The 27846-nt window shown below is 35.0% G+C and overlaps 1 protein-coding gene across 2 annotated transcripts in view; it reads left to right on the top strand.

The window, feature by feature from the left end:
• Positions 1-27846, top strand: part of ADGRL4 (adhesion G protein-coupled receptor L4) — a 111543-nt gene that overhangs the window by 55060 nt on the left and 28637 nt on the right. The window contains exons 3-13 of one of the 2 annotated variants that reach the window (XM_047726480.1): positions 4232-4384; positions 11122-11271; positions 11959-12029; positions 12844-13023; positions 13132-13315; positions 14388-14504; positions 19451-19656; positions 22003-22176; positions 23421-23624; positions 25667-25887; positions 26011-26077. In XM_047726480.1, the coding sequence (XP_047582436.1) occupies positions 4232-4384; positions 11122-11271; positions 11959-12029; positions 12844-13023; positions 13132-13315; positions 14388-14504; positions 19451-19656; positions 22003-22176; positions 23421-23624; positions 25667-25887; positions 26011-26077 (1727 nt within the window). The remainder of the gene's footprint in view (positions 1-4231; positions 4385-11121; positions 11272-11958; positions 12030-12843; positions 13024-13131; positions 13316-14387; positions 14505-19450; positions 19657-22002; positions 22177-23420; positions 23625-25666; positions 25888-26010; positions 26078-27846) is intronic. The other variant, XM_047726481.1, reaches the window with a different exon arrangement.

Here is a 27846-nt window from a genome sequence, read left to right on the forward strand (position 1 = left end):
TAATGTTACACACTAAAGCCAGGTTGCTGTTAAGAATTTTAAGCAAGGGGGCGCCTGGGTGGCTCAGTGGTTAAAGCCTCTGCCTTTGGCTCAGGTCATGATCTCAGGGTCCTGGGATCGAGTCCCGCATCGGGCTCTCTGCTCGGCAGGGAGCCTGCCTCCTCCTGTCTCTCTCTGCCTGCCTCTCTGCCTACTTGTGATCTGTCTGTCAAATAAATTTAAAAAAAAAAAATCTTAAAAAAATAAAAAAAATAAAAAATAAATAAAAAAGAATTTTAAGCAGGGACGAGATTTCTAGCAATTTAAATAGCAATAGTAGTTATTTTGTAAATAAGGAGATTAGCAGCCTGTATATAGTGTTTACTACATGCTAGGCACCATTCTAAAAATTGTCTGAATGTCAATTTCGTTAGTCCTCTTGACAATTATCTGAGGTAGTCACAACATACTTTCCATTTTACAGTAATCTTTCTATCACAGTGACTAGCACATAATAAACACTCAATAAATGGTAGCTATTACCACAATGAACTCTCTTATAATGTAGTATTTAGGAAAAATGAGATCACTTTGACATTCAGAATGCTCCAGGCTTGAATCAAACTTTGCCACTTATTAGTTGTGTGCCTTTGGGCAAGGTAATCCAACTTTTTGTATTTCAGTTTTATTGTAAAATAGAAATCACGTCTGCAGCATTAGGTTTATATGAGGATTAAAAACAAGTGTCAGATAATGTATACAAAGTGCTTAGTACAATGCCTGGTTCATTGGGAGTCTTCAGCGAATGGTAGTAATCATGTCAGACAACCATGTCTTAAAATGTGCTCCCATGGACGCCACATGGCATCCTGGACTACCCTGCAGTCAGGTGGGAGGTGAAAGACTTCAATTACGTTAGTTCCTTCTCCTTCCATAACATTTTTTAATAGTTCCATAATGCCTAAAATTATGTCCAAGTAAAACTATATAAAAATGTAATGTGGGAAAACCTCATCCTTCCAGACTCCATGAAATCTCTTCTGCCCTCTTTCCCCACCCGAGTAAAAGGAATGAGGCAATCACTTACTCTTGCAGAGTCTTCTCTCACCACGTATGCATTTCTCTGGTCTCTGCTTACTCATCCCCTCTTGTCCAGGTGTCCAGATTCTGAAGGGCAGAGACAGAACCATGGTTCCTCTTTCATCCTCCATCAGAGGCACAATATCAAAATATCAACACAAATAAAAAACATACGAAATAAATGATTGGCTAAGTGAAGAGTAAAAGCTTTTAATGCAGTGGACATGTCTAATTTAAATGATGTTTATTGATTAAAGGAATTACAGTAACTTCAAAAATATAATGTTATCTTCCCTTTTGAGTTCCAATTAATTTATGCATGTTTGCTATTAATCAACTAGATTTTCTTATATTTGGTAAATTTTTTCGGTATTCACATATATCTGGTTTCATTATTCAAATGCAACTATATTTGTGAAATAATAATTATGGCAGACAGCTCTGACTGTTCAAAATCTCTTCTTTCTTCTTCCTGGCCTATAACCACCAGCCTCCCTTGTAGTTAAATGTGTCCATTTGAATGAATTCTGGTGAATAGAATGTGGACCAAAGTGATGGATGACTCTTTTATGCCCTATTCTACCCTAACTCCCTACCTGGATCAATACAGAGAGCCTGCAGACCCAGTGGGGTTGTGGAGCCATTAGATGGCAAGAGCCTGGGTCCCTGAACCATTGTGACAGGATGCCTGGAACACTAACCTTGGTCTCTGACTATAGCAGTAAATAATCTTTTTATTTTACTGAGCTCTAACATGTTTAAATACATTTAAAGCACTTAGCTTGAAAATCTTTTCTGACCTGTCCATAGTAGCCATTTTTGAAAAAAGAGAGGAATTCACCCCTAGTTTCTACCATATGTTAATGTCTACACATATATCCTTAGTGTTTGCAAATGAGTAAGTGGAAATAAACTTAAGTTAAAAATAGAATTTTTCTAGGGACGCCTGGGTGGCTCAGTTGGTTAAGCTGCTGCCTTCGGCTCAGGTCATGATCCCAGGGTCCTGGGATCGAGTCCCACGTCGGGCTCCTTGCTCTGCAGGGAGCCTGCTTCTCCCTCTACCACTCTGTCTGCCTGTGCTCACTCTCTCTCTCTCTGACAAATAAATAAATAAAATCTCTAAAAAAATAGAATTTTTCTATATTCTATGTCTGGGTGCCTGGGTGGTTCAGTTGGTTAAGCTCAGATCATGATCTCAGAATCATGGGATCAAGCCCTGTTGGCAGGGAGCCTCCCGTCCCTCTCCTTCTGCCCCTCCCCCCATGAGGGTTCTCTCTGTCTCTCTCAAAAAAAAAAAAAAAAAAAAAAAAAATAGAATGCAAATAAAGTCTCCATTTTCCTTCTGAAATCACTACTTCAATATCTTTCCATTTCCCAAAATAGACCCATAATTCATTTGATAAGTTCTTATTATACATTTTGGCATTTTAAAATAATTCTCACAGAAGCAGCAGGAGGCAACAGTTAAGAGAACAGGCTTTGGAACCAAACTACCTGGCTCTACAACTAGCTATGTGATATTGGCAAGTTACTTTTTTCTCTCTATTCCTTCTTTTCTTCAGCAGTTAGAGGGGGTAACAATGGTACCTTCTTCCTGGAGCTTATGTAAGGATCCGATGAATTCATATTTATAAAACATTCAGGAAAATCTCCAACTCTTCATTACCACTGTATGTCTGCAATAGCCTGTGTACAAATTAAATATCATACCGTTTGTTCTTAAAGAGAAATTAAACTTGGTTTGATAAAAACGGGGGATGAAAATTAAGGATATTTTTCGAACTTGTTTTTAGAGAGATTCCCCTATGGTTTCTCTCTGTGCTCCCCAATTTGGCTTCCCTCTACCTTCAGAAGTGTTTCAGTTACCCTATGCTTGCATCTTTGTTCAACATTCTGTCTTCCTTTTCATGACCTTTCTTCTCTCCAACCAATGCTTCTCCATCCTGCATTGGTCAGTGTGGGTCCATTAGTTTCTGAGGGCTGCCTTGAAAACTAGCACAAACTTAGAGGCCCAAAACAACACAAATGTTGTTCCAGAACCTCCCTGGTTCTGGAAGCTAGAAGTCTGAAATCAAGGTGTTGGAAGGGTCATGTTCCCTCCAAAGGGTCTAGGGAAGAATCCTTTCTTGTCTCTTTCTCGCTCCTAGTGGTTGCCAGCTCTTCTGTTCATGGCGTCCCTTGGCTGGCAGCTGCATCATTTTCAGCACCTCCTCTGTTTCCACGTAGCCTTCCCCTCTGTGTTTTCGTGTCCAAATTTCCCATACATTTATCACAAGGATACCAGCCACTGGATTAGGGCCCAACTAATTCAGTGTAACGTCGTCTTAACTTGATTACATCTGCAAAGGTCCCATTTCTAAGGTCATACTCACAAGACACAGGATTAGAACTTGAACATAACTTTTTGCGAGATGTAATTCAACCAGCAAGATTTAATGTCACCTAAAAATATTCTCTCTCTCCTCCAGTCTATTATGATCCCTTCTGAAAAGCCCTTGTTTTCTGTTTTATTTACTTGATAGGTAGTATAAATTTCTTTCTGATTTTTTAAAGGGCTTGTGAACCTATATATTTTCTGTTAAATTGTATTACAAGACTAGAAGGTAAGGACCCTGGACCATGATATAAGTTTTTTTTGTATGCTCTTCTATAGGACAATAAAACACACATAGTATTCAATGAATAAATTCATTAATAAGTGAAGAGGTGTCGACCTAGTGTTGCAAAATTCTTCTAGTGAATAAATAATAAAAATAAATGGTACATGATTAGAGCATGTCAATTTGTAATCTCTGATGTTTTAACGTATAGTATGCTTTTGACTAATTCTAGAGAGTATTGTAAATTTACAAAGAAGTATGATGTATTGACATTATTATTACTAAATTACACATAAAATTTGGAACATGTTCTGATAGAGCTTCAATAATCACACTCAATATTTTCAGAAGTAAGAGATTCTGTTTTGCTTTGCAACTACAAAGGAAGTGTCACATTATAAATAAAAATGAGAAAAGTATGGAATGTGGATTGTACTGTTAACCATTCCTAAATATTGACATCGCATTATCTTAAACTGTTTACCAGTCGCAGTTCCCAAATACTGGTGGAAAATATTAGAAATTAAATCTCAATTATATAAAAATAATGTCTTAAATTGATATGCCCACAGATGATAACGAGTGTGGAAATTTGACCCAGCCCTGTGGTGAAAATGCCAACTGCACTAACACAGAGGGAAGTTACTACTGTATGTGCGTCTCCGGTTTCAGATCCAGCAGTAACCAGGAAAGGTTCATCACTAATGATGGAACCTTCTGCAAAGGTAAGTTTGACCACCTAACTTAAATTTGTACCGATCTCTTACTGCTTATTACCTCCAGAGATGAAATATTATCTGAACCAAATTCTACCCATCCTTGAGCGTACCCTAGTTGTGCAATACTTTTAGTAACTTCCTCAATTCCTTTAGTTCTCTAATGCTGTATAATCGGTTACTATGGAAAATTTATCTAAGGATATAAGGAAAATATTTGGGGGGAGAAAATCAAGCAGTTTATGAGAAAAAAAATCATGAAAGTATGTGATCTAGCATGGTGACAAACAACAGAATAAATATTTACACTTTAATAGGTTGACTCAAAAAAATTATCATTTGCATGGCAAGATATTGATGCTTTTATAAACATGCACTCTGAGATGGGCTCTACATTTTCTTGGAAAATATTCAGAAAGGCATTAGTTATAAAAGAATTGTTCCAGGGCTTTTAGAATTATTTATTAAGATCTGCATTAAATGTAACTACTAATGTTCAGAAAAACTAATGTTTGTAGTTTCTAAATAGGGTCCTATTTAGAAAATCATGTCAGGTTTACTAAAATGTCCTCTGGGATGGTAATAATTTCATCCCTAAATTCCTATGTGAAATATCACTCTGAATCCGAAGAGAATGTCTAGAAGTTTTTAAATGTCCTTCTATTGTAATTTGGTCATGTATTTGATATACCAGATCCTATAGAATTTGGATTATAGTCTGAAAAATTAAGATTGTTTAGGAAATTCAAAGAGTTGAACAATTTTCAGAGGCAAATTCCCTGGAACCAAAGATTTAAATTTTGAAAGCAAGTTACACATCATCTTCATCATGGTTTACACAAAACTGTCCAATTTACCAACAACTTAATTAATTAATTAATTAATTATGGCTGATACAGATGTGCAGAATTAATACATGAACTGAGGCCCTGAGAGTGAAGTCATTGGCCAGGAGAAGAGACTAGACTAGAACTCAAGACTCTGCATGAAACGTGGACAAGGGTGATGTGTTGCTTCTACTTTACATGGTTAGATAAAAGAGAGATATCCAAGTTAATTTAGATCACACTGAAGCCTTTGATTAGTTCCCTATTGAGATTCTCATCAGTAAGCGAAGGAGAAGCCTAACAATGTTATTATTAACACATGATAAGTTAGGAGACGATGTTCAAAGAAACGTTATCTATGAAATGTCTGTATCAAAGAAATTATCTTGTCTCATGTACCTATCATTTCATAACATTTACTCTGCTATATAAACAGAAAAAGAATGTATTCTCATTTGATAGCCAAGGGACGTGCAGGCTACTCCAGATTCACATGTTTAGGATAAAGAGAGGTTTAGAACCACAGTCTTGTATCTGGAAAGCCATGGGAGGCAAAAATGGGTGGCCATCTAAATCTTAGGCATTGATCTGAATCATACAAATGCAGTGGATCATGTTTTTGCATGAGAATAAAGGATTTAAAATATGAGAAAATAGGACAATTTTTGTTGGATGATATTTTTTTTGGTATTTTATTTATTTATTTGATAGAGAGAGAGAGAGAGAGAGCATGAGCTGGGGGGGAGGGGCATAGGGAAAAGAAGAAGCAGACTTCTGTCTGAGTAAGGAGCCCGACGTGGGGCTAGATTCCAGGACCCTGAGATCATGACCTGAGCCAAAGGCGGACCTTTAACTGACCAAGCCACCCAGGCACCTTGTGTTGGAGGATAAATTTTATCTTTAGTGTTTTCAGCAAAAAGTTTTACAGTCTATAGCTTTACAGTACATTCAGGAAGTAATCTATGAAGCCCTGTCGAGAAAATTTGTAATACCTCACTATTTGTTCTTCTCAAGCCCCTACTCTTGTTGCTAGTCTTCTTGGAATGTTATGTGTGTGTGTGTGTGTGTGTGTGTGTGTGTGTGTGTGTGTGTGTGTGTTATGCATTTTACCTTTATTAGTTAAGTTCTAATTAGAGAGCTCTCTAAGCTTTGCTAGAAATGCTCCAGTTAATGAAGAAACAGAACTTGTAACATCTTAATCATTGAAATTTAATACAATTTTAACTATGCTCTCCACTCCCTCTTGTCTCTGGAAGACATCTGTCTTTTCATCTGAGTGTGTTTACTTTTAATATGCCCCAATTCACAAAAGGCTATATTTCTCTGTCTGTTTGTGTTCCCTACAAGTAGAGAGTTCCTGTATTAGAAAAAAAAATTGAATCACAGACAGAGAGAAAACACACCCAGAGAGATGACTGAATGCCAACGTTTTATGGAAGTATAACGTATTTGTAATTTCAGACTCGGTCTCCCAATACTCGTTATTATTGAGATACTGTGGAATGGACCTAAGTTTTGGCTAATTCCCTTTTTAGCTTTTTTAAGTAATCAGTAAACACAAGAACTATATTAAAACCTAGCACCCAATATTGAGTCCTTCAGCTTCTACCTGTTTTGTTTGATGGATTATTCACTGGAAATCTCCTTCCCTGGAAAATGGTTATTTCTCACAAATTTTATTGTCCTTAAGGATTAAGCTTTTTTGAGAAGCAGAACAGCCATAGCTTTTTTTTTTCTTGTTTTTTAACCTCTCTTGTCCTATAGTAATTTTCATTATGCATTATGATAATCTTCAGGAACTTTGAGGAGAGAACTATAATTCTGTTTCCATTTACGTTAGTATATCACCTTGTACTGTATCACGTCCGATTTGAAAGTTTAGCTTATCCTTAAATTTGACATGTCTGGTAATTATATTCATTAAGAACCTCTATAAAAAGACAATGTTTTAAGAACCCCAATTCAGGGCAAGAAATGACCCAAGCAAAATTCTTTACTTTAGTCAATATTCAAATACTATTGTCCATAGAGAAGGTAATTTTGTTGCAGAAGGTTTTGAGGGAAATTTAGCATCCTGAACATTTGCTTTCCCTTGGAATTACAGTAAAACAGAATTTCAGATTCCCTCGCTCCCAAGAGACATGGTTCCAGATTCACATTTCACAAATGAGAAAACGGACGTATCCAATAAGACAGTGAATTCTTCCAAGGCCAAATGAGTACAACCCAAGAACTCCTTCCCATTTACCATGTGCTGAAGAGCAGTGTTTACTGCTTATAATTTCCTATGTCCTATTGACTTGGCTACACTGATAATTTCAGATTTTTTTTTTCTGGCTTCGAATAATATTAACGTCCAATTTTGTCTTTGCAAATTACTCTTAGTAATTGCACATGTTATCTTTTTTCACAGTCTGTGAGTTAAACATTAGACAATTCAGTTATTGATGAAAATGATAAGAATCAAAACAATCATAGGATCATGCTCTGAAAGAAGATTATGATGAACTACTGCTGGGCTGGCGCATTGTAGACATGAAAAACCAGCATAACCTTACTAATGAAAAAGGAGCAAGTGAATATTTTGATGTGCAAAACAAGTAAATGATTGTTATGATGTGCTTATGTTTGGCAAAATCAAGTTATTAGTATTAAGCTGAGTGTTAGGTTGGTGGTAGAAAAAGTGGATCAGTTATTAAATAGGCATGTCAATTCTAGCCACACTGAAATAATTACAGAAGAGCAATTTAACTTTTATTAAAATGTGGTAGGGGTTCTTTTCCTCTTTTACATCTCCGGGGAGTACTAAGACATGGCAATCTAATGAGACACTCATTATCAATCTGTTTTCTCCAAGCTTACATATTCACAGGGCTCCTGCTATTAAGAAAACACAGAATATGAATAGAATCACTGTACCTATTATATCTTGGGCACAACTTCAAAACACCTTCACATACATTTCCTCTTTGTTATAAAATAGCATTCTTTTGAGATAAAAGGTATTTGTATGTTATTACCTAAAGTCACAAGGCTAATGAGTATTATAACTAGAATTTGAATTAAAATCTTCTACGGGTCTTTTACATGTAAGAAGAAGGATACACAGTGTTTTTATTAGATCCCAGCTAATGAGGCCCTGCAAGAGGTGGCCGGAGAAGTGGGTATAGATCTTGCTGCAAAACAGCGGTCATGTTCATTTTGGTAAGCCGGTCACATCTCATTTGGACATGGCATACTCTTTCAATATTTTATGATTCTCTCTGTATTACTAGGTAGCAAGGGGCATAGAGTGATATGCTAACCATAGTAGAGGCACATAGCCAGTGTGGTAGTTAGACACTCCCTTACTAGGTTAGATTCAGTGAACCCTACTACTGAGGCACAGAGTGAGAAGAACATCAAATTCAGCAAACCTTACTTCCACATTTGAATAAAAAGTTATAAAATCAAAAAGTATAAGCCAGAAAAGTCCAAACAATTTGGAAAACATGACTTTGATGGGATGATTAAGATTTGAAAAGCATTACTTTGGTAGGTTAATTAATATTCTCATATAACATTTGGAGTCAGAATATAAAAATTTACATAATCCTCATTTTGAATGCTGGTCTCCCAGGAGACTACCTCCTTATTTTCTTTTTACAGATTACCATTTCCTCACTTGGTGAATTCAGAGGTTGAAATACCCTACTTGCTCCAACGCTGGGATAGTAACTGCCTAAGTGACTGGTGGTAGGAAGGCTTGAACTAGAGCAGAAACCCAACAAGCACCACGGGTGTGGAGGACACACAGAGAAAAACTGAAACACAGTGGGTTATGAGCACCAAGACTATATACCTTGTGTCCAAAACATAAGAGAGAGAGAGGATGGACATTAAGTTTGCCCAGATTTGTATGTTCCTGGGGTTCCTGGGTGGCTTCACTGTTAAGTGTCTGCCTTCGGCTCAGGTCATGATCCCAGGGTCCTAGGATTGAACCCCACATGGGGCTCCCCGCTCAGCAGGGAGCCTGCTTCTCCCTCTCCCACTCCTCCTGCTTGTGCTCTCTCTCTGTCAAATAAATAAATAAAAATCTTTTAAAAAGAAAGCTATTTATGTTGCTTAAAGATGGGTTTGGGGCAATGTCTGCACCTTCAAATAATTTTAAAATTGAGAGAAATCAACACCTCATTTCCTGTTAGCAAATAAGGCATCTAAAAATAGGAAACATGGGCATTCAGAAAATATAAGCTTCATATCCATGAAATAAAATGTTCCGTTTATGATATCACATGGGTCTGTTAACATCTTCACTGGAGTGTTATCCCCATTTGGATACAGTATACCACTGGTTATAGTACATGCTATATACTACTATATACTACTTTATTTTCCGTGTGTGTGTATGTGTGTGTGTTTGTGTGTGTGTGTGTGTGTGTGTGTGTGGAGTGGCAGTCTCTAAACACACATATACAGAAAAGAAAGGAAGAGGATGGATCTCTGAAGAGTACAGATTATGAATATATAGGCTTGGCAGAAGAACAAAGAGTTTTCTACCCTTTTTTCAGCCTATGAATTGTCTTCTTAAATCTAGTACCATTCCCTTTCTAGCTAATGGACAGGTCTTCAAGAACTACCAAGAGACTTACTGTCAGTTTCAGGTTTTGGTGGTTTGAATTTTAATGTTACTCTGTGCCTTCATTGCATTTTTGAAGGGAAAAATTAGGATCAACTATTTCTAAGATAACTAGCTAAATGACCTTTTAAGTTGGACTTTGATTACTCCCCCTTTTTTATGGCAAACAGTATTGTGGCACTCTATTAGTTTTTTAAAAAATCAAATTTTATACTTATAATTACAGGTTTAGTCATTAATCTGACCTAGAGTATCTCTAAGATGTCAGAGCCAGGCTGGGAACACAAAAATCTTTGCATTAGCTTAAGGTAATGATCTGGACTCTTCAGTTCCTTGGAATCATTCCCTATTGGAACTCTGCCTACTGGCAGAGTATTTATACTATATTTTTAACTTTAAGACATATTTCACTGCAGTATGTAAAATTTTAAATTAAGAATATAAATTATGTGAGCTTAAAACCTAACATTTTTGCTGTGACTTTGATATATGGCTACTGAAAATCTAAGACTTAATTCTGTACAATTTGTTACTTTATCTCTGATGACTGTGTATTCAGAATCATAGTAAAATATAACCTGGACAAAAAGTACTAAGTTGTGGTAAAATTTTAAGGGAGTTGAATCACACATTTTGCTAATTTTTAGGATAACTTACATGCAAAAATGAAGCTTTGGGGAAAAAATTAGCTACTTTTTTTTAATCATCCAGATTAAACTGGATTGTTACAATCCATTTAGTTTAGTAGTAGAAAACAAAGAATTGTAGATGTATTTTTAAAATTGGGTCTTTAAGGGCACCTGGGTGGCTCAGTCGGTTAAGTGTTTGCCTTCAGTTCAGGTCCTGATTTCAGGGTCATGGGATTGAGCCCCACATTGGGCTTCCTGCTCAATGGGGAGCCTGCTTCTCCCTCTTACTCTCCCTCTGTGTTCTCTCTCTCTCAAATAAATAAATAAAATCTTTTAAAAAATGGGTCTTTATTAAATTAGGATTAAATGTTAAATTGTCAATGATGGAAATTATTTTAATGACTTTGTGGATGAATAATTATACTCAGAAAATAATTCAAGAGTTTGGTCCATGAATGACATTTTAAAATTCACTTTCAAAATGGATTGGCCAAATCGGGGTTTAAAATAAATATATGCAGCTGAGTTTGCTCTGTCATTTTCCAAATCATGGGATTTTCTTTACTTTCTTATAAAATTTAATATGAAATCACTAACCATATATAACTGTATCAGCAAGGTAGCAATTGTATAAGTACTAAATAAAAAATTTAATTTTCCAAATATTTCCAGATATAGATGAGTGCAGTGAATCAGCTCCCTGTGGAGATCATGCAGTGTGTAAAAATGTGGATGGTGGGTATAATTGTTCCTGCAAGGAAGGTTATCAGACATCCACAGGGAAATCACAGTTCACACCTAATGATGGCACGCACTGCCAAAGTAAGTTACATGATTACATTTTATGTAATATTGAAGAGCTATATAAAATATAATGCTATACAATAGTAAAGCATACAAAGAACTACATCTTCTAAAAACTTCCAGTATTCTTTTATTATCTATAAAATGAAATAAGAAAAGTTATTGTTTCATTTAATGGAGGAGGTAGACCGTATGTTTTATGCGGTTAACACAGGTAGTTAACATGGAGGGTAACTACAGTCTTCCATTTCCCATAAAATATTGTGCATCTTAATGAATAAAAATAATAACAAATGAAAATAAATAAGGACAAATAAATGAATAAAAATAAACATTGTGTATTTTATTATGAATCATTTTTTTAAATAATGAGAAGCTAATAAATATTAACGAGTAAAACAGAAAATAAAACTCAAGTGTTAAGAATGTGTTTTAAATATTTAAATAAAGGAGTAAAATTATTAGAATCAATATAATCATCTTAGGAAAAAATATTTCATTTATCTATTTGAGAGAGAGTGAGAGTGAGCATGAGTGGGGTGACAGGTAGGAGGAGAACCAGGGAGTCCGATGCGGGGGCTAGATCCATACTGGGATCATGACCTGAGCAGAAAGGCAGATGCTTAACTGGCTGAGTCACCCAGGTGCCCCAGGAAAAAAATATTTTAAAAAACTTACTATATGATCCATTTTCTTTTTTTACAGAAAATGTGAGTGAGAACTGCCATCTAGATAATGCCTGTATTGCTGCAAATATTGATAGAATGTTAACAAAAGTAAGTAAACTAGTTAGATTAAGAATTTATTGTATTTTGACATTTTAGTTTCCATTAAAATCCTTACTACATCACATTTTAAATAGAAGAGCAGCCAGCCTATCTTCACGTAGAGTTGAAACTATTTACATATACAGATTTAGTTAGTTTGTTTGAGTCACAGAAAGGATCAATTTGAAAATCCCCAAGGTCCTGAGGAAGAGTTTGAGATACTTAGTGTATATTATTTTTTCACTGTTTAGTATACTGGAAATTTTGCTTTCAACGTATAAAGTTGATGAACAAAATAGTAAAAACACACTTTGACCCCAGGCCGGTTCCCACATTCTAAGAAAACGTAACGAATGCCAGAAAATTTTGTACTTCAAAGGAAATATTTCAAAGAGTAAATAAAGTAGGACATTCACAAAATTGTCATGTGATTGAAAGTGTGATTCTCAACACGACGAGCAGTCAGCTAAGAGCAAATTTCCAATCTATCACGTTATAAAGAATTTTTCTCTGGTTGATTGAAATCTAAATCAAAATACATTATCATATATTATAACTTTTAAAAGCTCATTTTTAAAAGTTGTTAATTCAAACATGCTGTTTCTTTCCTAAAGTAATTTCTATGCTTTTTATTTGCTAACCTTTTGCAAATAATTTCAAGTTTCAGTGCTGTGTGTCATGGTTTAGGTGTAGTCTGATAACTTATTAACATAGAGCACAAGAAAACCAAACTTAGCATAAATTTAACATACAGCCTTTATTCTTAAAAAGATCCAATAGAGCTCTAAATCGGTTTCTTTTTTCTGGACTCATTTTTGTACAGTTTAGACACATACAGAAACCTGTGGCTTTACTACAAGAAGTCTATAGAAATTCTGTGAAAGATCTTTCACCAATGGATATAATTACATATATAGAAATATTAGCTAAATCATCCCCATTACTGGGTGACATGAATAGCACGAACTCAGCCAAGGACACCCTTTCTAATTCAACTCTTAATGTAAGTATGCTGAGCTTTAACTCAATATAACTGAGCTTTAAATTTTTCCTTACATCTGTGATTCATGGATTCCAACATTCTTAAAAGACATACTTTTTTTTTTAACAGGAATTTATAAAAACTGTGAATAATTTTGTTCAAAAGGACACATTTATAGTTTGGGACAAGTTATCTATGAATCTCAGAAGAACTCATCTCACAAAATTGATGCATGCTGCTGAACAGGCTACCTTGAGGATATCTCAAAACTTCCAAAAGACCACTCAGTTCAATACTAATTCAAGTGATATAGGTGAGAAGCCAAGGTCAATTTCAAAACAATGGTGTTTGCTGAACAGGCCATCTTCAAAAGGGAAAGAAAGTATTTAAAATACTGTTAATTAAACTGGCACCTGTTTCATCAATGCAGAAATGAATGGCAATGCACATTATAAGAGTAATGTGAATGAAGTATGAGTAAAAATGAGTATGAGTAAAATGAAGCAGTATGAGTAAAAATGTATTCATACATAAGCAAGGTCTTCTCCCTACCACCTTCACCTTGTCTGATTGCTAAGCTGTCTAGCATTCAAATGCTTAGGGTACATTACTCCCTTGTCATTTTAAGTTAGTCATCTCATGACTTGTTTGGATCTACCTTGGCCAAAGATAGTTCTAGACAGATTTTCTGATATGAAGCAATCAACTTAGCAAACTAGAATGTTTCCTGCTTCATACAATCTCATATTTAGAACATTCAGAATCTTGAATCAAACTGAAGATGCCTATAAATTTGCTCTGGGGAAACAAAGAACATTTTCTGATAATCATTGCATACATCTATATGATATTGTGTGGGTAACATCTGACTATGCAAGAATTCACCACTTGCTCAAAATTAAAATAGCAAGCATTATGACTAATATATAGGATCCCTGCATTTCTGAGATGCTCTTGAATAAAAAAGGTGAGCTACCCCAGATAAGGAAATTATCATCCAAGAATTTAATTCAATCATTCCCCATATGGTCAATTTTATTATAGATACCATCCTCTAAGACATGGTGGTCGCTTGTCTTTGATTTAGTAATTATAATTTATAGCTCCCTTGGGTACATATGTATTTTGTCTTTTACTTAATCCAACAAAGATTAAATTAAACCATGAGTGATATAGTGAAATAAAAAAAGTTAAAACCTGAATCAAATTTTTAAGATCCAACATCTAAGCATGTTCAGAATATGCTCATTCTACTTGCCAAAAAAGGTGAAATACAATAATGATGGATAAAACACAACAATGATGGATAAAATTGTCCCTCATTAAACAAATAACCTGATTAAAGTAACTTCAGAAAATTTATGATTTTCATGGTTTTATTTCAGCTCTCAAAACTTTCTTTTTTGATTCATATCACATCAAACATACTCATCCCTATATGAATGTGGATGGAAATTATATAAAGGTATTTCCAAAGAGGAAAGCTGCATATGATTCCAATGGTAAGACTCCAATAGTCTTATATTCAATATGTCAGTAATTTGCAATAAATACTTATCATGCCTTTGATTGTATCTGATGTACATATAACGTGTGGTTTCCTAGAGAACACATTTGATGTTTATACACAGGATTTCTGTCTTTGTGCTCGAGATTTTCAGTCTGATGTCAATACATGGTGAGAATTTTAGCTGACAATACCTATAGCCTTCTTGTCTTGTACCCAATTTCTGAAGCTGTCTGATATTGTTGAGATTCTACTGGAATATATAAAGGAGTTGTGATTTTATTCCATCTTTTATAGAAATTATAGGTGCTATAATTTGCATAGGATTCTTTTACTATTTCTTCTTCAGTAACCCTTCATATTACTCATTGGGAGGCTGAATTTATAATTGTGTGAGGAAGACAATGTCCCCAAAGACAGAAAGTTAGTGTTTTGGGCCTCAATTTCTTTTCCACTTGCCATTTCTTATCTTTTTACTTTAAACTTCTCATCTAAAGGCAGGATTTCTTGGGAAATGGAATGCTAATACTAGCAGGCAACTTGATGATTACCTACCCTAATTTCCTCACTTTATGGATAATGGAACGAAGGCACAATGAAGTTAATGGATTTTTCTCCATGCACATCAACAAATAATACAGAGCCAGTACTAGAAGGGAGGAAGTTAACAAAGAAATCAACCCTGACCAGCTTTTCTTTGTCACCTAATCAAGGACAAGGAAGCAGCTATTTTAGCCATTTATGTGGTCTTTTAATGCAATGCACTTAGGAAAAAAAAATCTCTGCCAACAGAATTGTTATCATTTTCAAATTGGTCAAAATATACTACCTAAGTGAAACATGAATTATAATAGATTCTCAAAGAATATGTGGGTTGTCATAAATGTAAGTGAAAAGTATATATAATAACACAGTATGATCTCTAGTATAGAAATCATTTCATAAATGGCTATATTGTCTTTATTTTTTTAATATTCTGCACATCATTCTCAGAAGAACATTCTTTAAAAAAATTTTTGCACAACATTAATGTGGAATTTTTTTCCCTAACCAATTGATATTATCCCCTTCATTCTTTCTTGTCATTTTTATACAATAGTAAGAAACAGATGGCCACAAAACAAAGAAAAAATAACTAAACCATACTACCATTGAATCCAAGGCTTTTACTCTATTACATCATATTCTGATTGACCATGCATACATATAACTATTTAGGGGCAAATCCAAAGACTGTGTTAAACTGTTGAAATTTCTAAGACAATTTGAGTAGTGTTTAGAAGTTGAGAATAAAACCACTGAAAATACTCATTACACTGACAGAATTAATTTCTCAAAGAGATCCCGTCTGAATGTATGATAGCTTTGTTATATTTGAAGATCACGCGTGCAAACTCTGACACTTGAAAGTGACCGTAATGTCAGCTGTTAAGAAAACATAGAAAATTTGATTTCCTTAAGGTTGTGTCTTTTTTATTCTTTTAAAGATTCTATTTATTTATTTATTTGTCAGACAGAGATCACAAGTAGGGAGAGAGGCAGGCAGAGAGAGAGAGAGAGGAGGAAGGAGGGTCTCCTCTAAGTAGAGAGCCCGATGCAGGGCTCGATGCAAGGCTCAATGCGGGGCTCGATGAGGGGCTTGATGAGGGGCTCCATGAGGGGCTCGATCCCAGGACCCTGAGATCATGACCTAAACTGAAGGCAGAGGCTGTAACCCACTGAGCCACCCAGGCGCCCCCTTAAGGTTGTATCTTACAAATAAGGACAATTCTAACAAACTGATAAAATCTGCTTTATGGTGTCTACATGTCATTATTCATTTACAAAAAAAAAAAAAAATCATTAATAAAACACAGGCTTCAAGTTAAAAATGTGTATAGTGTCATTATTAGGAAAATAAGGGAGGTCCATGGAAGAACAGGTGGATTTTTAATCTTTTTTTATAGATTGAATTTTATTTCCGGTCATTAGCAAATAAATCCCTCATTTACTGCATGAAGATACATATTTGATAAGAGAGTTAAAAGCTAAATCAGGCCAAGAATTAGTGAGAAGTCATGGGAATTAGAAGAGGTTCAAATGATGAGAATGGACAAATACTGAAACAATACTCAGAACCGAACTAAGAAGGGATTTTGTAGTATTCTATGTAGCAAGAATCACATTTTACCCAAAGTCAAAAATTTGATGTTAAATATTTTCCTTGAGAAAAGATAGGAGTGATTAGTAGACTTGAGATCTATCTTATCTTTTGGGGGTTTCATTTGATTTTGGACCATCTCCTACTGCATCTCCTTCTGAGAAGGCGCCCTGATATGAACTGGTTCATACACTGGACTGAGTCAAGTTGACCTGAAAGGTTTTCAGATCCTGCTTCAGGCCCTGGCCTGTCCATGGCAAAGACTGGATTCGTTCTCATCACAGGGAGTCTTCATAATGTCACTAGCCCAACCATGTTATAATAACTTCATTTCTTTCTCTTTTTTTAATTTTATTTTTTATAAACATATATTTTTATCCCCAGGGGTACAGGTCTGTGAATTGCCAGGTTTACACACTTCACAGCACTCACCATAGCACTCATTTCTTTCTTTGATATAAGTTTTCTTAAACTGGTGGTTGAGGAAAATGCTCTTATCTAATATACATAGATTTCAGCAATCTCTTAGCGATGTTTTTCGTGATACCTTTTTTAAAGACAATGGAAAATATGAATCATGCTGCATTTAGGCAATTTCTAGTTCATATAACCACAGCAGTATCAAAAAATATTATTCATTAGTGTGATGTGTGTCATGTGGAAGGACTCAGATTTGTATCACAGTTCTTTATTTTGGGTTGGTTTTGTTTTGTTTGTTTGTTTTTTCTTTTTCATTAACCTTGTTTCAAACGTTATTGCCAGGCTTCTTCAGCTTAATTAGCTTCAAAGAACAAATTGTGTCTAAGCAAACACTGAAAAGAGTTGCAGTGTCCAAGGGGCTTGGGCTCAGAAATATTAGAAATCTGGATTTTCTCAGAGACATGAACAGAATTTTAAAAACCAGTCCTGCTACTGGGAGTAGCAGCTCCCAGTAACTTCTTTGAGTTTTATCATCTTCAGAAGTTGACTCAATTAAATTTGCTTCATTCTTGGAAGCTTCCTCAAAATTCTCCACAAGATCTGGAACTTTACCTTCCTCCTCCTCTCCAGTAGCAAGTGGTTCTCCTCCATCCACAGATTGTGTGGGCAGAGTTTTAACGGATCTTCTTAAGCTGCTCAGACTGTCTGCACCAAGATGTTTTAACATACCGGGTAGCATTTCTGTCAGCAGCTTTGTCTCAGCCTGGCCTGTGATGGTGAAAGTGTTCGCTGCCAAGAATGCCTGCACTTGAGGCTTGTTAAAGTGGATCACTGTTCCTTAGTGTGTGAGCATACGTCTTCAGTATCACAGATACTGCTTACCCCTAACTTCTTTAAGAACTGAGTTTTTTTTTTATCATCTCCTGGCGCTATTCAATGGACCACCCTCCTCTTTGGGCGAGCAATGTGCACTTGAGCAGTTTGACAAGTTTCTCTTGGTTCGTGGTGGTTTCTTTCACCTTGCTGCAGCGGAAATGAGACCAGGCCCAGAACTAGAGTTCGCGCTCCCAGGTTCTGGGCAGACCTGTTGAGATTAGGGGAACACTCGCAGTGATGCAAGATGGCCGCTAGAGGGCACAGTTCTTTGTCTCTTATGATACAACCACATTTGTATTTATGGTTTTGATGAATTTATGCCTTTCACATTATTCTGGCCTCCCAAATTTGAGGGACCAAATATAAAAGAGTTCTTTATAAGTTGTCAGTAATCTAAAGTAAATTTATAATGTTTCTAGTTTAAAACTTAACAATAGTCCTATTAATATAGCACCTTAAATTTTACAAAAGACTCATGTATTATTTAATTTGGTTTCCATCTTAGCCCATTAAGTAGCTAGAGTGAATATTACTATTATCATTTTACAAGTGAAGAAGCTGAAGATCCAAGCAGTTTATCCATAGCCACACAAGTAGGAACAATGATTGAAACCGGAATTTTTGATTCCAAGAGTAAATTCTGAACGTGAAGTTGTACATTCTGTGTCCGTAAATCTGTACAACAGATAGAGAAGGTGTATGACCTAAATGGTGACAGGAATTTTAAAAAGACAATAGATCTAGATTTTGAGTTGTTCACATACTTAATATCAGTAATAATGAGCTGCTTCAAAAACCAAGACAATTTGAGATCCATTGATATAGGTGTAATGTCCAGGCTAAGGGAAAAATAGTCACATGATCATCTGTACTGATCAGATTGCATTTCTAGTCCTGGGTTATATGCTGATTTACTGCATTTGAGGAGGGTCAGGGGGCACAGATAAATAGCTGTCTGCCAAGGCAGTAAATTTCCTACCTTGAGACTGTGTAACTATGTAACTATATGTCATCAATGTTAAATAGGAAACATTTCAGTCGGCATGAAGTGGAACTCAGTGGCATCTAAAACTCATTTAATTCTCAACTTCCTTAATACCCCAAGTCAGTGATAATTTTCTTCCAATATATTTCTAATTCCCATCTTTGCCTAGCAAAGCAGTAACTCCAAATTTTAATCTTTTAAATGAATACATTTCACATCTTGGTTCTTAGTCATGAGTTGGATATACATTTATCTAGGACTGTTTTTCTCCTAAATATAGGTTGTTCAAAGGGGATGCTACTGTCCATGATTAGTTTCAGAGTCATGGAGGTGAGGGACTATGTCTTGTATGATTTGATTATATAGACATGCACTTACTATGATCCACATTTTAGTTTCTAGTTAGTCGTATGACTTCCTTAGAGTAAAAAACTTTGTTCAATTTTTATGTTTATTTTGAGAGCCTAAATATATTTTTGTTTTATAAGAATTTCACTAAATACACTTATTTGATTGATAGGCAATGTTGCAGTTGCATTTTTGTATTATAAGAGTATCGGTCCCTTGTTTTCATCATCTGACAACTTCATATTGGAACCTCAAAGTTCTGATAATTCTGAAGAGGAGGAAAGAGTCATTTCTTCAGTGATTTCAGTCTCAATTAGCTCAAATCCACCCACACTGTATGAACTTGAAAAAATAACATTTACATTAAGTCACATGAAGGTAAGCTGTTTTTCTAGTAACTATTGGTTATGAGTGTGAACCATTCAGAAAAGTGAAATTGTTTTCATTGTGTCACTTTAATTGTATGTGAAATCTTGAGTTTAAAAATTAAAAGAGTAAAGTAGTTTCAACTAATTTTTCTATAAAATATTTTTGTACTTTTCATGCTCTGTTATCTTTCTAGTAAATATCAAGGAACTCTGCACATTTGATTTTCTGAAATTAATCTATATTTCAATTTTATTTTTCATTACATTGTTCACTTTGAAAGTCTCCATACCTTTTAGTAATGAGTTATAAAAATGTATCAGAGCCAAAGAGATAAATGTCATTTGTGTAATGACAGAGTTGTTTGATTACTAATTGCCATTTAAAATAATATTTGCAGGGACTTAAATGCTGATTAAAATATAATCACAGAGAAGTTTACAGTATTTCATGAAGAAATTAGTGGAGACCTTTTTATTCCTTTACTATTATTCAAAATCTTTTTCAAGCTCATATGTAATTAAAACTCCATCATAATAAACATTAGAAAATACTAAGTATTTGGTTTTTTTATATACCTAAAAATGAATGTGAAAACTAAAGATCATAGATCATTTACTGCTCTTTTACGGTTGATGGTTTCTTGGATTTTCAACAGAATTTCAGTCCTAGTACACGATGAAAGAGTACTTTGGATGCTCCATTTGAAGAGCCTTGAAGCTGGACAATTGTATTTGCACATTTATGGGGGAAGAAGAGGACTAAAAGAACAGATATGCTGACACACAATACAAATGTGTCACTGTAAAGACATCTAACGTAGAGAGAAGCTAAAGGCATAGAAGATCCAAGAAAATAGTAGCTCAAACCTAAACATTAGTAGACATTAGGTTCAGAAGAGGGTGTGAAATGTTTTAAGAATGGAAAGGAAACTTAGATATTTTTAGGTGGAACTGACCTTCTGACACTAGAATCAAAACGTTGTTCTTTCACATGCTCTGATGCATTTTCTGCATTTTTTGCTAGTGGCAGCTAAAGAGATGCCAAGTCATGACACCAAGTCACTGATTCCAAGTCAGTGATAATTTTCTTCCAATATATTTCTAATTCCTATCTTTGCCTAGCAAAGTAGTAACTCCAAATTTACATCTTTTAAGTGAATACATTTCATACCTTGGTTCTTAGTCATGAGTTGGATATACATATACCTAGGACTGTTTTTCTACTAAATATAGGTTGCACTTAGAAAAAATATAACAACCTACTCCACCAGTCTCTGATACAATCACGAAACAAGATACAACACACATTTAGATAAAAATTCTTCACCAAAATTCATGTGAAAACTTGATTATCCTTAATCTTCCTCTCTGTTCAAATCTTTTTCCCACTCAAATTAACAACCACTTTGAAATTTTATCATTTTCTTTTGACAACAGACCTACCTAATTCATGGTTTCCCTCTTTCTGAGAATAAATTCTGGATCCCATTGTTTTCCTAAAAAACATAGAAGCTAACACCTTCAGCTTCCTGAAGTTATTTGCAATTTCACCAATTAGTATATAGTTCTCCATTACCTCAAAGGAATATTAAAAGTAATTTTCAGAATATTATGCTATGATCACTTAATATAAATATGTGGTAAAGAGAAGTCTATCTATAAAACAACCGTCCTGCAGTCTATACAAGCAGACCCTATCTCTGATCTTGTCTTCAACTGCTCATTATCTCATTCCCAAACTATATTGGTTTCCAGGGTTTCTGGAAGATTCCTATCCAGTCTCAGAGCTTTTCTATTTCCCATTCCATACAGGACCTTCTGTTCCCAAGTCTTAGGGTTTACTCTCTCTCTCTCTCTAACTTCGTTGAAATATTTCCTTTAATATCATCTCCTACGAAAGGCGTCCTCTGACCAGTCAACTACTTTCTCCTTCCCCTGGTTTATTTTTCTTTTTTAATAATTTCTCATCTCATGAGAATCTAAAATCAGCGGCACACATACTTTTTCTGTTTTGTTTTAGTCAATGACTAATATCCAGTGTATTCTCTGTAAACATTTATCAAATACAGATCGTATGGTAATTAGGTGTCTTGCACTATGCTAAATGATCTCATTTGATAATACATAATTCTCACAACTTTGTGGCACAGGAATTGATAAAGTATAGCATTGTTGCAATAACTTCAGTTCTTCCACAGAACACCAGCACTCATTTATTAGCATTGATTTTGTGTTGTACGTTTTAGGCATGTTGTGATTATATTGATATGCAAAATGGTATTTCAAATATGAGAAATGTGATACTATATGTATAATTCTTTCTCTTTTTTCCATCAGTAAAATGTCTCTTTTTCAGACCACAGATAAGTATAGGAGTCAATGTGCATTTTGGAGCTACTCGCCTGATACCATGAATGGCAACTGGTCTTTGGAGGGCTGCGAGCTCATGTCCTCAAATGAGACCCACACCTCGTGCCGCTGTAACCACCTGACACATTTTGCAATTCTGATGTCTTCTGGTTCTTCCATCGTAAGACAATTTTCCATCATTTCATATTTATAAACCTGCTTGTTTTCTTTTTGTGTGTGTTTATATCAGTCAAGAGAATTAATTTTTTATGTTTCTTTGGGCGCAAATATATTTAGCTGATAAAACCTCCAAACTATCTTTTTTTAGTCTTTGTTTTCTTACCTGTCTTATTTGACATATTTAGACTGGATTTTAGGTAATTTTTTGCCTGGGACTTATCTAGTCTATGATAGCTGGTGGGTTGTGCATTAAATACCTACCCACTGACTCTTAACTTTTAATGTTGTTTTTAAAAACCACTTATACATTTTAATGTATCATGGTCTCTAAGGGCCATTGCCTTTGTATTGAAAGTTTATTTTGACCAATTACAAATTAGTTAAAAAAATATTTGAAACCTGGTCAATAAGTATTAGCATATTTATAACTATTACAATGTTTTAATAATGTTGAACTGTACAAGGTTTTTAAACACAGATCTCTTCTACAGCGAATAGGTCCATGCTATGGATTTCGCATCAGTAATATCTTTCTTTTACACTACAGAGTTTCATATTTGATATCACTGTATCATAATCTTCGTTAAATTATAAGTTCATTTCCATGTCTACTGAGAATCTATCAAATATATAAAGTGACCAAATAAATCTGCCTAACCATAATGTCAGTCATAAAGATTTTTTTTCCTGAATGTTAAGTAAGTAAAGAAGCCTCTGCTCTCTATATAAGATATAAATATTCATCTGGTTAGAATAAAACCAACTTTTCCCATTTCAAAGTCTCTCAACTTGACTATTTTGATATTCTATATATTCAGCATTTCTGATACCTTTGTTTAATGTGTTTTAGATGAATTGCTGCATAGAAATAAGACTTGTTATTACCACTGATAAATCTGTTTTAATTAACCATTTTCACATTACAATAATGAATTGCCTTTCTAATATCAGGAAACTGATGACGATAACATTGTTAAACCATATACTAATATATACTATGCCCAGGAAAAAAAGCACTAATTACAGAACTTTTAAAGTGCTACATGATTTATATCAGATTTCTCTGAATACTGAGCATTTTCAAAGGCACAGAATATTTCTCATCTAAATGCACACTTGTATTTTTACATTTTATGAACATTTTGATTAATGTTTCACCAAAAAAAGAAGTTCATTATATGTTGTAGTTCCTTTGACAAGTTACTGAGTTATTCTCTTAACAGCTTTATTATTATTTTCCCTTAGGGTATTAAAGATTATAATATTCTTACAAGGATCACTCAACTAGGAATAATTATTTCACTGATTTGCCTTTCCATATGCATTTTTACCTTCTGGTTCTTCAGTGAAATTCAAAGCACCAGAACAACAATTCACAAAAATCTCTGCTGTAACCTGTTCCTTGCTGAACTAGTTTTTCTTGTTGGGATCAATACAAATACTAATAAGGTATGTAGATCTCTCTTACTCTCTATTTTGTTTTCTAAATTTGTACTTTCCTAAATATATATGTCATAGAATCATGAATTATAATTAAGAGCTTAATGGGCAAACGTACCATCTACTTTGTTCCTAAGTCTTTTCCAAGTTTGCTAATGCTGCCATATCTAAAACCTGTCTGTCACAATTCCATGAAGCACGATGTCCCTTGTTAGGATGAATCATTGGGACAAATGAAAACTTAGCACAAACTGAAGAAATAGCCTTTTTTTGGTTGTTTTTTTTTATGCGGGCATTAAACAGAGGCAGATGGGACAAAGAGAATGAGAAATAAAAAGTTTGTCTTAACACAGGACTGACTATAAAAGCAGTGGGTCCACAGGTTGAAATGTAACGAGTTGGCTCCACCTAGTCACTGCACTTTCCTAACTACCTATTTCTCCTCCCCGTTACTGATGGAGGACCTTACCAAACAATTCCTATATTTGTTAGTCTGGGTCCTCCTAGAAGCAGACATTCAAGTGGGATACAACGTGCAATAAATTAATCAGGCAAAATGGCTGAGAGATCATAGGAAGAGAGGGACTTGGAGAGCCATCTCACTGAGATGCAGGCCTGACCCGAGTAAAGGAGAGAAGGAAGAAAAGACAAGTGTAGGTGGAAGCATTTGACACAACAGTACATTTCTCAGGAAAGCTCAGCGTGGTTGCAAGGAGTCCTTTGAGAAGACCTTGAGCCAGAGTCACGTGGCAGAGGACTCCTCTGTGTAGCAGCAGCCTGTGGGAAAGATGAACACAGCAGCTAAAGCTCTAGGTCAGTTGCCTTCCATGCAGATAGAGACTGGAGAAGTGTATCCTCGGGGCCACAAGACATTATATTTCCTCCATATTTCCATCCCTGTTAGAAATCTGTCAAACAACGTCACTAATGCCTAGTTACCAAGGTCTTTTTCTGAAGTAGATGCCACCAAACATTTATTTTAAATAGTATACCCTAGACTATAAACTTCATATATTTTTTTTTTATTTTGCAGGGGCATGCCTAACACCAGCCCATTTTATATACCACCCACTATCCTCCAATGCCAGTTTCTTCCCTCAGTTTCATCTCCCTGTTACCCTTATCCCAAAACTATTCCTTAGAGTGTTTATTTTCAGATCTATCACTTATCAAGTTCTTCGCATTTTCAAGCCATATTTCAATCTCAGTTCCTCACTAAAGTAGTTCCCCAATTTTGATCACTAGCACTCTCTCTGGTCCCAACATTATATGGTACTCCCCAATATATTTTAGTATATAATCTCATTATGCTTGGATTATACTCTTTTTTATTAGTGCAGTAGGTGTGTAAGGGCATATTATGTTCTCTTTCCAGCTTTATGTACTATTACTTCTATTATTACAGAAGTGGGTAACTGTATTTCTTTCTCTGTTATTTCTTATAAGCCTAACTCCAATTCTGTGTGTGAAGTAAGTACTAAGAAATAACATTTAACTGAAATCCATCTCAAATTTACCTGATGATCTTATAACTTAAAGTGACTCCATAATGGATATTTTTGTAAACTATCTATCATCATTCATCTTTTATAAACTTAACGTTTGCCACAATAATCAAGATACTTATTAGAGTTCATTTAGCACAGTTTAAGCAATAATTTTCATTCTTTGAGCATGAACAGAATTAAGGAGAGTAAAGGCATCTCCAAAGCAGAAATTAACTTAAATCACAACATATTCGCTAAGATATCATGGTGTACATGTGACCAATCCACAACTCCTCCCATGACATAAATGCATAAAAGCACAACTCTCTGGACAAGAACAGTCACTTAGCTCTATCGCGGGACTTCTTCGCAACTGATGCTTCACACTGATGAAACTCAGCTGGAAGTGGTACATCTTAAAAAACGGGCACTTGATGAGAGGATATTTTAACGTGATCAGGCATTATAGCAAGTGGCATAATTTAAGGAGAAAGTCAAGATCTTGTGTTATGCTAATGTGAAAGCAAACATTGCTTATGGTTTCTTTCTTTCCTCAATTTCTAGCTCTTCTGTTCAATCATCGCTGGGCTGCTGCATTATTTCTTTTTAGCTGCCTTTGCCTGGATGTGCATTGAAGGCATCCACCTCTATCTCATCGTTGTGGGCGTCATCTACAACAAGGGCTTTCTGCACAAGAATTTCTACATCTTTGGCTATCTCAGCCCCGCTGTGGTAGTTGGCTTTTCAGCCTCATTGGGATATAGATATTATGGCACCACCAAAGTGTAAGTGAAGATGATCTCATAACTATTTGAAATACGATTCTGAATATGCTTCATATATCATTGAAAATGTTGCTCTGTGAAGTACATACAAACATATTTATAGATTTGTTATTTACTTTTCAGATGTTGGCTTAGCACAGAAAACAACTTTATTTGGAGTTTTATAGGACCAGCCTGTCTAATCATTCTTGTACGTATATTTAACATCAGTTGGAATTCCAAAAAGGGATGATTAAAATTCACAACAATCGGGCATTACTCTGAGGGAAAACGATGATTTTGAGCACTTTACAGTATGTCGTTTAAATAATATTTTACACATATTTATTACAACTGAGGGAAAAAATATATTTATATATACGTCTTAAATTCAGAGGTATTACAGTTCACCTGCCCCTCCTGGAGGAGGAGATGTTTCTGCGTTAACACACAGGAAAATCATTTCTCACTTATCAGTAGTGTTTGAGCATACTTCAAGACTGAGAGTTTGCCAAGCAGCTGATAATCTGGCATTTCAGATGTTTACATTATTTAATCTTTTATCAATGATCAGTGATCTTTGAAGATTAGACTGTCATCTTTATCGTTTTATCATCATCATGTACCCTGTCATCATGAAAGTGATTTTAAACTAAATTGCGACGTCAGAGACAAGAACCCACTATTCCTCATGAGCAGACAAGTCATATATTGATAGTTCCATTTCAGTGAGGAAGAGGGCCTTTTAATTCTTATTGGAAGTGGTTTCAAACCTACAAATTTGGCAGGTGTTATATGTTCCTTCCTAAATAAAGACATTTTTAGATGTCTCAAGAGCATTTCTAAGTGCTGTTAAGTTTTCAAAGCCATTCTGAATATAATCGTCTGTCAATGAATCTGGGAGGTCTGACAAGGCTCTAGAATGGAATGAATTGTCAACAGAGGAGCTGTAACAATATTTTGGACAACTTTGTCCCAGATGTTTTGACCATAAACTAGCTATCTTTTTTTGAATTTTTTTTTTTTCCCTCACTCTTTTCCCTGGTGTTTTTATGGTTGTAAGGAAGCTGCTAAATGGAGAAAGACTTGAAAGGTAAAGCAGAGAATTTTCACCAAGGCTTAGTTTTTAATGGTATGGGTGAAATAATGTGCATTCAGAGGCTGTATTTCCTAACCATGACAGAAAGTTGCTTATAATTCTCCCAATGAATCCAGTAATATATAAAGGAACCATTGGCTAGATTTCAGCTAAAGCAATTTCAGAGTTAGTTTATTGTAATTCCAAAATTTTCAAACCACATGAGACTATAGACTGAATGAATGTTGTCCCTTCCACATACTTTCATTTGTTGCCCAGATAGGAGTATTTTGTGTAAACACACTTTCTATATATTCTGATTTTCCTGGTTCCATCTCTATAGAATGGATCATCTCTTATATTGTTCTATACAAGTGAAAGTTCTTTGGATCAGTAATTCTTATAATTAAGCTGAAAAGGAGTGGGCTAGACAATATAGTGAGACAAGAAAAATAAGAGTGTTTTTCTCTCAAGTAAGAAATGAAAAGTGTTCCCTGAAATCGTTTTCCACTTTTGCTTATGTAAGGGAAAAGATAACTTTGGATTATCTTATAGTGAAGTCCACAGACTTTAGATGGGCTTATCTAAAAATGAATCCAGCTAACTTTCCTAGAAGCCTAAATGAATAACATCACACTATCCTTGTCTGGAATTAATGAACCCATTTATCTTCCATAGTTTCAGTATGATAATCATTATGTTTAACCTGAGGGCCAGGCTACTTAAGAAATGGATGGGGCACCCCAGTTTTACTCTAAAACTGAACAATGTTTATCTTTTTTAGTATCTTTAGAAGCAGAAGAAATTCCTTAATTACTGAATTGAAGTGAATTCATTTATTCTAGTTATTCCTTGTTTTCTGTGCTAATAGTGATCAATTATTATTATTGTCACTGTTATTA

This window comes from Lutra lutra, chromosome 4, assembly GCF_902655055.1.
Source record: "Lutra lutra chromosome 4, mLutLut1.2, whole genome shotgun sequence".
In the NCBI taxonomy this organism is placed as follows: domain Eukaryota; kingdom Metazoa; phylum Chordata; class Mammalia; order Carnivora; family Mustelidae; genus Lutra; species Lutra lutra.